This window comes from Volvox carteri (genome assembly GCF_000143455.1).
Source record: "Volvox carteri f. nagariensis unplaced genomic scaffold VOLCAscaffold_54, whole genome shotgun sequence".
NCBI classification, from domain to species: Eukaryota; Viridiplantae; Chlorophyta; class Chlorophyceae; order Chlamydomonadales; family Volvocaceae; genus Volvox; species Volvox carteri.
Window position 1 is genome coordinate 79313 of NW_003307597.1, and position 10468 is coordinate 89780.

At 55.1% G+C, this 10468-nt stretch overlaps 2 protein-coding genes across 2 annotated transcripts in view; one reads left to right on the plus strand and one right to left on the minus strand.

Moving 5' to 3' along the window:
• Positions 1-557: 557 nt before the first annotated feature.
• VOLCADRAFT_106931 (uncharacterized protein) lies at positions 558-7278 on the plus strand (the record flags this gene model as incomplete). Its single annotated transcript, XM_002955663.1, has 8 exons — positions 558-920; positions 1184-1462; positions 2077-2214; positions 2821-2871; positions 3126-3255; positions 3580-3682; positions 4139-4430; positions 6171-7278. 8 exons carry the CDS (start codon positions 558-560, stop codon positions 6201-6203), a joined length of 1389 nt encoding a protein of 462 aa, XP_002955709.1. The 3' UTR covers positions 6204-7278.
• A 282-nt stretch (positions 7279-7560) lies between these two features.
• VOLCADRAFT_106932 (uncharacterized protein) overlaps positions 7561-10468 on the minus strand; it is a gene marked incomplete at its 3' end in the record, with an annotated part of 9756 nt that continues 6848 nt past the window's right edge. The window contains exons 12-16 of the mRNA XM_002955708.1: positions 9693-9848; positions 9116-9385; positions 8415-8570; positions 7846-8024; positions 7561-7678 (exon numbers count right to left, since the gene is read on the minus strand). Coding sequence (XP_002955754.1) covers positions 7561-7678; positions 7846-8024; positions 8415-8570; positions 9116-9385; positions 9693-9848 — 879 coding nt within the window. The remainder of the gene's footprint in view (positions 7679-7845; positions 8025-8414; positions 8571-9115; positions 9386-9692; positions 9849-10468) is intronic.

Sequence of the window (10468 nt, forward strand, 5' to 3'; positions counted from 1 at the left end):
CCTCCTTCAATGACTTTGCATTTTTATTTGCTGCTTGAAATGGGAAATGGTACTTTGCAGCGGCATTGGGTTCGAGCATGTTCTTCACATCGGCTCATATTTGTGTCCCGCAACAAAGTTATTATTGGCTTCGCACATCACAACGTCCTCTAAAGTGTTCGCTGAAGATTCACTACTTCCATATGAGGACAGGTTAAAATCTGAGCCTTGGTCCGGATTTCAACGTTGTGAAACAAACCTTGGTAATTGTGCTTGGCACAAGTAGTGTTATGGCAGTGAAAATTACAATTATGATAATACTTCCAACAACAATTGCCATTGTGTCGTAGCAATCTATGAGTCATGTAATCCTCCGGAGCTAGCCTTGACTCAACCTGGACGTTGCGCTTGCAAGTATATGTTTTTTTGCTAGGATGGTCGAACATTTGCAGGCATGTTCAAGGCATGCGCTGGCCCGCAGCATGCCTTGAAGGACCACCTTTTTAATATATCTCCCAAGTTAAACACAACCTCGGAAAAGATCCTGCCAGCCTCTCGTCGTTCTGAGTTTTACCGCCATGGCACGATGGCGCTCTCTCCTCCTTCTCCACGTCCTGCTCCCCCTCCTCCATGTCCTCCTCCCAGCATCCGCTGCCGACGCCACCTCCCCATCCAACAGCTCCTCCGATCTGGGGGCCCATTGCAGTCGGTTTTCCGCCTTCAATCCAGGCATTGCGGAGGAACTGCTGCCGTGGTACGACGATGAAGGCATCTCCGAAACCCTCATGGACCGCACACTTCGGGAACGCACCATGTCCGCTGCCGTACCGGGCCTCCCCCTATGCATCCGCGGCGGGAAGTTGTACGTCATTGGCGGCAGCCAGCAAGACATTTCACGCCTCTTCCCCTGGCAAGCAGACAACATCGTGGTGTATGCGTGGGTGCGTGTTTTGCGGATGGGCGTGATGTGTGTGGGGGGGGCCCCGGTTGCGTCATTGGCCTTTCTCCAAGACCCCCTCCCCTCCGCCTCGGTCCCCCTAGACAGACCGACAGACCGACAGGCTCCTACCTACGTAAACCTATACCTAACTTCCTTCTTGTCTCCAAAAATCCGGGGAAAACCTGAAAACCCCTCCGCTGCTGCCGTCACCCTTTCTTTCCCCCCGCCGCCTTCCTTCTCCCAATCCATGTTTTGCCGTACAAGGCCCTCTCCCGGCTGGTTTCCCGCTGGGGTACGGCACTGCCTGACGTGGAGTTTGTGGTTGAGACTATGGACGCGCCCGCGATAGACTTTGGACCCACCATCAAGAGCATCTGCCGGGCGGGTAACACAGCCGGCGGAGAGGAGGGGGAGGAAGAAGGTGGGGGCCAGGTGGTTCCGGAGCCGGAGGACGCGGAGGGCGGTGTGTGGGATGAGGGGCCTCGTCATGGCCGACTGCCCGTGATGCGGCACTGCAAGGCGTCCTCCAGTGTGGCCATTGCGGTGCGTCGTGTGTGTTTGGGTGTGGGGAGGGAGGGGGGTTACCCCCGATAGCCTGGCAGCCACCTCAAAACACATGCGGGGAGTTGCGGACTTAGGAAACGCCTCCTCCATCCCCCCCACTTCCCCCCTTAGTTAACACCACCTCCACCACCCCGCACCTAGAAGCGGGAAGGTATGCTTTGGTGTGCAGCTAATATGTAATAACTGACAGTTTTCTACGTGAAGCGTTGAAAACTAAGGTTTTCTGCGAATACGGAGTGTCTTTGCCGTATGGCGTACGAGCCAGTGTGGCTCTTGTGTCGCGGCACGCGACAGTGTTGGCTAATTCGGGTTGTTCGTAGCTACGTTTGGGTGCTGCCGTGAAGCGGTTGGTCTGTAGGCCTTGGTGATCCGCTTCGTGGTAGTGTGCCCTCTCCCGGCCCTACCCTTTCACGAAGACGTTCTTTCCTTGCGTGCAGGTACTTGTTTGTAACGTAGTCTTCGCATGAAAACTAGTTGAGCATCACATATCTCTCCATGTTTTTAAGGCATTTTCTTTGTGTTTAATACTTCGTGTATACATTTATGTTTTGGTAATATGATATTTTTTTGTTTCGGTCTTTTACGGTTTTCAGGTCCCGATCTTCCACTTTTACACCATGAACATCGACGACTGGTTTCTGGGCGAGATTGAGAGGTTCAACCGGCACCACCCCTGGGGGGAGAAGGAGGGGAAGGCCTTTGCGGCCGGGGTGGGGTACCACCGCGACCAGGTGGGCGGGGTGGTGGGGTGGGTGGGTGGTGCTGCTGAGCTGCGAGCTGGGAGGGGCTCGCAAGGGGCATTTCCTGCACATTAACTTAACAACTTAACCACACAACTGACGGCTACCGAACTACTTGAAATGAGTTGTGTAGTATAGGACGAATATATCCTTTGTATGTATGTATGTCTCAATTACAGGGTGGTTAACTTCGCCAGCGGCCTCCTTCCCGGGGCAGTCCCTGCTCTCCCCTGCTAGAGGGGCACCCTAATCCGTCACCCCATCCGACTTCAGAATGTATTTGATTGGTTCGGAAACTCACAACCATCATCCAACCAAATCTAGTGGATCAACGGCGCATCAACTGGTTAGCTCGCAAGTTGTTTATATCACGTCCTACATCGTCCATATGATGGGGGGCCACCTCCCATTTCATTACTCCTCAAACACCCGAGGAGCCGGTAGGCGGATTTGAACCTGGGTCGGCCGGGAGCAGAAGTCAGGCCTAAACCTCTGCCAGCCGCCTGTATGTATGTATGTATGTCAGCCGCCTGTATGTATGTAACTGATCACCTGCGACCCCGCCGGGCTTTATGTTGGGTGTTTGTTGCCCCGCAGAGCGTCCATAGCACTGTACGACAATGGGATGGTGCCCGAAGGGGGGAGGTGGTGAGTGTCTGTGTGTATTAATGTATGTGAGTCGTGTGTGGGAAATGGGAGATACTGGTTTTCGGGTCTGAGCCCGGGTGCAGGTGGGGCTGGGTGGGTGGGTGGGTGTTTGGCGGATTGGTTGGATCACATGGTTGATGTTAATATCCATATGTATATCCCGTGTGTTTTCTCGCCGTACCTCCCCTTCCCCGTACCAACCCCCCTGCTCCCCCTGCTCTGCCGCCGCCGCCGCCGGGAAATATGCGGCAAAGGTTGAAAGGGTCCGAGAAGCGTTCAGCACATACCTGGCCCAGGAGCTGCAGCACACCAACATCTCGTACAGCCACGATGTCGTACCCCTAGAGCAGTGGGCGCGGTACAAAATGGTCATGCACGTTGACGGTGGGCGCTGGGGGCTTGGGGGCGTGAAGGGGGGTTGGGGTTTTCCTTGGTTGGGAGTGGGGTAACTTGTGGGAGGACTCTTACCTGGCGGGGGGGGGCCTTGAGGACCAAGAACTGGAGTACGATGTTTCAGAATCCCCGAGCCCAACACCCAACAGCTCCCCCCGTCCCCCCCCTCGTGGGTTTCGGAGGTTTGGGATCCTGGGGTTGTAGAGATGAGTCTGGTGATGGTGTTGATGGTCTGTCTGTCTGTCTCTCTGTCTGTCTGTCTGTCTGTCTGTCTGTCTGCATCAACCCGAGCCCCCGTCTCCCCTCTTCCTAAAGGCATCACATGCTCGTCCAGGATCTTCCAGTTGCTAGCTCTGGGCAGTGTCGTACTCCGGGAGCAATCCGGGTATTTCGCGTTCTACGACAAACTGATGAAAAAGTGAGTTGGGACGAGCTGAGCTGAGCTGTGTTGGGACTCGAACCGGATTTCAAATTGCACCGCTGGGGGAGCTTGGCGGGAACCCCCGGTCAGCCCAGACAGTCCTCCATGCCCCTAAGCAGCCCTTCTCCAACTGAATCCGGAGGAAACTGTCGTAAGTTACGACTCGTAACCCCCCTCCCTCCTCCCCCCTCTCCCCCCCATGGGAAGCAAACCCTCGTGTCAGCGTCGCGAGCAGGCGTCTTAGGGTCTCCACTCTTTGAGAACTTTCAAGGGCTGGCAACTTCCACATCTCTCCATACCTTCACCCCCTCATCTCCCCCCTCATCTCCCCCCTCATCTCCCCCCCCATCTCCCCCCCCATCTCCCCCCCATCTCCCCCCCCATCTCCCCCCTCATCTCCCCCCTCATCTCCCCCTGTCCAACTCCTCCGCCTGTCGAATACCCCCACTGCAGGTTTCACCACTACGTACCGTTTTGGAGCAATCGCCCCCGGGAGGTGGTTTGGGCGTACAACTGGGTAACCGCCAACGACGCCGCCGCACGTGCTATTGCCGTACGTGGACAGCAGTTCGCTCGTCAGTTCCTCAACAGAGAGGCAATCGAGTGTTACTGGGTGCTGCTGCTGCAGCAGTACGCGAACCTGCAGAGATTCACACCGGGTGAACGGCGTGGCAATGGTGATGCTGGTGGTGGTGGTGTACGGCAGTTGGAGCTTGTACCTGTGGTGGATTGGCTCAAGTCGCAGGTGTGCTTTCTGGAGGTAGAGGGGAGGGGGAGGGGAAGAGAAGAGGCGGGTTTACAAGGGGTGTATGTATGTATGTATGTAATGTATGTATGTATCAAGGTAAGTAGATAGGTATTTAGATAGGTAGGGCGGGAGGTAGGGAGGGAGGAAGCTGCCACTCCCTGCTCTGACAGGTACCCCTCGCCATACCCATTACCCGCTAGCTCACCTCCGCAATTCCGTACATGTACGGCCGTCAATTCATTCAGGACGACGGTCGCGTGGCGGACTGGCAAGCTGGCCACGTCATGGAAAGGGTCCGGACCCTTAACTTGCTTCCGGAGAGAGTGCGGTGACCTCAACATGGAAAAGACGGACAGTTAAACTGTCACCAACGACCAACTGCGACAACAGCGGCAGCAAGGCCCAGCCCTCTTCAGCTGGATGACTGCTTGACATGCAAAGATGATCTGGGTGCGACATGCATCAGGACTACATACATACAGACGCATCCCGCACTGCCCCTCACATACCGCCTGAGAAGAAATGGCCTGCGTGGCATGCCGTACATATCCTGATGTACTTCCGTACACATCTGGTGTAGTGTCTAGGGGTGTTTCCCTGCCATGGTCTCCAGAGCCATCCGGGTGCCTTGAGTGTGATATACGCGGGGGCCAAAGGAAACAACTAACGAACTAACTGTCTAGTGAGATAAAGGGAATCTGGGTGACATGCAGATAGGACAGCGAGAGGGGTGGGTGGATGGACGGGCTCATCTACATTACTCAGCCTCGTTCGTGTACATACATACCTACTTAGTGTGTGTATGTGTGTGTGTATTCTGGGGTACGAGCGTGCTAGAAGGGCGGCTGCACCTCATTAGGTGCCTGGGCTCCCAGAAGCCGTCTAACTCCCTGGTAGTGCTCTTGGCCGCATGGGGCCGTAGTAATAATTTAGAGTAATTTAGGAGACGACGTATTCGCATTTTGTCAGCCGCCACTTCCTGACTGCCTGCCGGGCGACGAGCTGATGCGTCGTCCATATGGGGCCGTGCGGGCGGGTCGGCTGCTGGTGGGAATAAGCGCAATATGGTTGGGTGAAACTCTCGACGAGCAAGTCATTAGTGCAGAACGCAGAACGCAGTTCGGTCTAATAGCTCAGCAGTCAAACCCCAGGTAAAATGCGGACGGGTATGGCGGCCAGAGGGCCCCACAGATAAACGAGGTTAGATGCGTAATTCCGGTTTTCCTGAGAGCAGTGATAATGTTTTTTCTTTTCCCTTTCCTAAACTTTTACATGTAACAATTATTACGTCTCGGGCAGGCCGGGGTTGAGGCATAAATCGACAGTACGCTCGTCCCGCGTAACACACACACACACACACACACACACACACACGCGCTTATGGTTGACCTTTCGGCGCGAGATGACGGCCTTCTATTTTCATAGGTCTTTTTGTTCCATCCCCCCTCTATATTATGTACACCTATCATCGGACATTCACACAGAGCCAGTTCTGCGTCTCTTTCTTCTTCTCACAAAAGCGAAGGGGAGACCATCTTGGCATGAGAGAGACCATCTTGGAGACCATCTCGGCACAGCACATCGATGTAGACCACGGCCACCACCGAGTGTGTGTCTGAACTCGTTTTAAACACCGAACAGAGGTGGGCAATCGTTCTTTCAAAGAGCCACATACGTACGACATACGTCTAAGGGCTTGATCCTCGCCAGCCCGTACTCGCATCCACACCATCATAGGACGACACGACGCGACACGGCGCAGGCCGCTGAAGCAGTACAGACAGCAGCAGCTGAAGCATACCAGTATAGCACCACTAGTAGTAGCAGTAGCAGATGGACTGCAATGTGCAGACCGTCCCAGATAACAAACACATACAGACAAACGTTTATTGCGCAGGAGCTACTTACTAGACTGGAAGAACGCTTAGGATAGGAAACGGGGGACGGTCAGGACACAAAAACGTGATGACACGTACATACATACATACATACATACAATCCGCGGGCACGTGTGCACGCCCTGTACGCTAAACAAACACGCACCATGATTACAACTATGCTAGTACTGCTAGTACTACATTGTACGAATAATATCACCACAAAAGAAGTATTTACTCATGAAAAGAAAAAAATCGCACTCTGCCAGCACACACTACCATCACCTCACATCACGCTACCATTAATATTAAAGCTGGCGCCGCCCACTCCATAAAGAAACAGACAACAGAGCTAGGCAGACACTACCAGCGTTTAAAAGTAATTTGTCTTGTTCGCCGCGGCCTCCTGGTCACGTGCCTCTGGCGCAATCCCGCCAAAGAATACTTCCACACACTCCACGCTCCCGCGCACCGCTGTGATCCACATCCAAATCCACGTCCAAATCCGAATTCCATGACAAACAATAACGACTGTAGCTTTCCGCCTCTCATGACAAACAACCAAAGTAAAAGACTCCCACACCCCATCTCTTTCTCTTTCCGCTCGCTTTCCCTATTTTCTCTGCTAAAATATATTTCCCTTGCTTCCTCGCACATACATACATACATAAGACACCAATGCACACACATACATGCAAATACACACACATACACGCGCACACAGACTAATCCCAAGCATCCATCCAAATTACCTCGCTACCACATCTCTAATCTCAGGGTTATCTTCACCATCATGCTAGCCCAAACAATAATAATAGTAACAACAATAGTAATAAGGGTCCACATGTCCTCAAGACGCGACACTGACACTGCTGAGGTTCTTCCGACGCATTTCAACGCCCCCCCTGCCGCTGCCTGCCTGCCTTCCGACCGCAGAATTCCGAACGACCCCACATTCGCAAATCCCCCGGTCCCTCTCCCCTCCCCCTCTCCCCTCCCCCTCTCCCCTCCCCCTCTCTCCTCCCCCTCTCCCCTCCCCCTCTCCCCTCTCCTCCATCTCCATCTTCATAAGGTGGGGCATTCAATCCAGACCACCGACTAATTTGCTACAGCTTCAAACACCCCCCCTTTTTTCACCAGACTAAACAGACAAATAGATCGTCTATACACTATCATTAGAATGGAGACGGATGAATATACGGTGTTCGATAGATACTTCGGCGTGGCAGGTGCCTGTCCGCCCGACTGCCTCACAGCCCGATTGCGGTGTTGTAAATGTCCCGGTACCGCTCGGCGGACTGGGACCAGCTCCAGTCCTGACGCATGACCCGCGGCACCAGCTCGGTCGCCCACCACTCGCGACCGTCCCTGAACGGGGGCGGGGGCGCGGGGGCGGGGCGGGGGGTTGCGGTTTGGAGAGTTCAGGTGCAAGACATACATACATACATACACATGCACCACAACACAGAAACACATACACACAATCATACTACAGTTTTCCCATATATATACATACATACATATGTAGGACCTACCTGTATGCCGCAATAGCTCGCCGCAACGCGGTCGTCACCGCCGTCTCCTCCGGAGCCACAAACGTGAAGCCGTTACGTTCGGGTTCCGGAGCCCCCGAGTGCGCCACGTCGCGTATCGTATCGGCAAGGCCCCCCGTCTCCCGTACAACTGGTACGGTCCCGTACCGTAGGGCGATGAGCTGGCGGGAAAGGGAAGGGGAAAAGGGGGGAAATCATATGACACACGAAACCCAGAAATGAACTAACTGCCGGAAGGCGTCCAAAGTCCGAAACTGCCCCTAGTGAGTCCCTAGTGAGCGATGACGTCATCGATCCGTGGTTTGGGAAGTAACGCCCATTACGTTGCCGATATTCATTTGCCCCCGGGAATGGGTGAGGCCAGGTGGTGCCCGTGCAGGGGAAGGGAAGGGGGAGGGGGAGGGGGAGGGGGAGGGAGAGAGTTTGGGTCCTCCTCTTCCTCCTCACCCGCCGCACACCCCTCTCCGCTAACGCACATATGCCCTTCCTTCCTCTCTCCCCCCCTCACTCACCCCCCTCACCCTCACCCCCCTCCCCCAAATCCCCCGGACCTGCGTGAGTCCGCACGGCTCGAACAAAGACGGCACCAGGAGCAGATCCGCACCCGCAAATATGCGATGACTCAGCGCATCGTCGTGCCGTAGTACGACACGTACGTCACTTCCAGCCGCCACTTCCCGGGACAGGGCCTCCCACTCCCGCTGAACCTACGTGTGCACATATCTATGTTCGTACGTGCATACAGTCGTACACAAAGTCGTGTCGTACAAACATACAGACATTCAAACTTCATAACGCTTGCCTATGCACCTTGGCGGAGTAGCAGGGAGAGAAACCGCATGCCGTATATGTGCCGTACATGTACGGAGATTATTCTGGAAAACGGAATCCCAGTCGTAAGAAGTGGGTTGTGGGTTGGGACTACCCAACCCGACCGAGCCCGCATACACTTCAAAACACCACCCGCCTCCTCCCCCCCCTCAGAGGGAGGAGAAAGGATCAGGAGTACGACAAGGGGAAGTGGGGTCATGCTCGCGCTGCTAGCGCTGCTAACGAAAAAAACGCTCGAACCGAGTCGACAGACATACGAACATACATACACACAAGTCGCCACCCTCCCCCCCCACCCACACAGCGTTACCTTGGGGTCGGGTGCGCTGCCCAGCACAACCACCTGCGCCCCCGCCTCCACCGCCGCCCTCAAACCCGCGGATATCAAATGAAGCCCTTTTTGCTCCGTTAACCGACTCACAACCGCCACCAACGGCCGGCCGTTAGGACCCCAACAACCATGTCCGTTGCTGCTGTTTCCATTATTGTCATGTCCGTTGTGCGCAGTATCGTGATGATGATGGTTGGCGTTTGCATTGCCGTTGTTATTTCCGTTGTTACCGTTGGTGGTTATTCCGTCAAACGGAAGGCCAAGCTCCTTGCAGAGCGCGGCTTTGCAGGTGCGCTTCCCCGAGATATCATCCGGGGCATAGTGTGCGGATATGTACGGGTCAGTGGCGGGGTTCCACGTCTGCGTCGTACAACATGTCGTAACAACATACCCGGGGGGGACGGGGGGTGGGGAGCGGAACGGGGAGAAACAAAGGTTTACAAACCCACACGCGAATGTGTGTATGTAAAATGTGTGTATGGTAAAGGGTGGGGGGTTAAAGCGTGGGGGGGGAGGAGATACGCACATGACAAGATGCACCAAACCCCGGAGAGGCCTGGTCATGCTCCCACATCCTATCCATCCCCATTTCCTTCTCCCCCAGGTCCCCCCCACTTCCCCCCCCAGGTCCCACACACGTGAACCTCCCCCCTCCCCCCACCCCCACCTCGTAGTCCAGGCCGTTCAGCACCCCCTCCAGCTTGTGTGTGTGCCTCCTCATCACCGCCTGCAGCCCGCAACCCAGGTGGGGCTCGTCTCGGAGCACCTCCCGCGCGTAGGTGGGGCTGACGGTGGTGATGCGGTCGCAATACACAATGGCGCCCTGACACGCGCGGGAAAGAAGGGGGGAAGGGGGGAAGGGGGGAAAGAAGGGGGGAAGGGGAGGAAGAAGTGTTTGTGGCACGGGTACGGGTAACCCTTCGATGGCTTTTCCCTAACGGCATCCTAACGGTGAAAACTAAAAGGATGAGATGACAGACAGACAGACGGACAAACAGGTAGACGAAAGGGCCCTGTGGGCCCCGACGTGGCCGGAACCCTGCAGGGCTGAGAAGAAAACCGCTTGCCGCCACTAGACAGACAGCCGCCAGGAGGGAGAGTCAAAACCCTGAAAAACCCTAAGTCCTTTTCACCAGCGGGGTCCATGGGGCCCCCCCCGGCTTTGACGGCCCCCTCCGCACCGCACTTGTGAGTGGGCACTGTGTAGCTGTAACCTTTCTCGTCCCGAGCCCCCCACTTCCCCTACTTCTGCTACACACCTACTTAAAAAACAACAATAATAAAAATCGCAACCCATGAAAATATCTGGAATTACAACGCCGGCGGATAAAATAGGCCGTTACAGGAGTTTCACAGCCCACTCGACAACCGCGCTCCGAAGTACCACCTTGAGCAGGTTCAACGTCACATTGCTCAAAATGGAGATGTGAGGTGGTGTGCCTC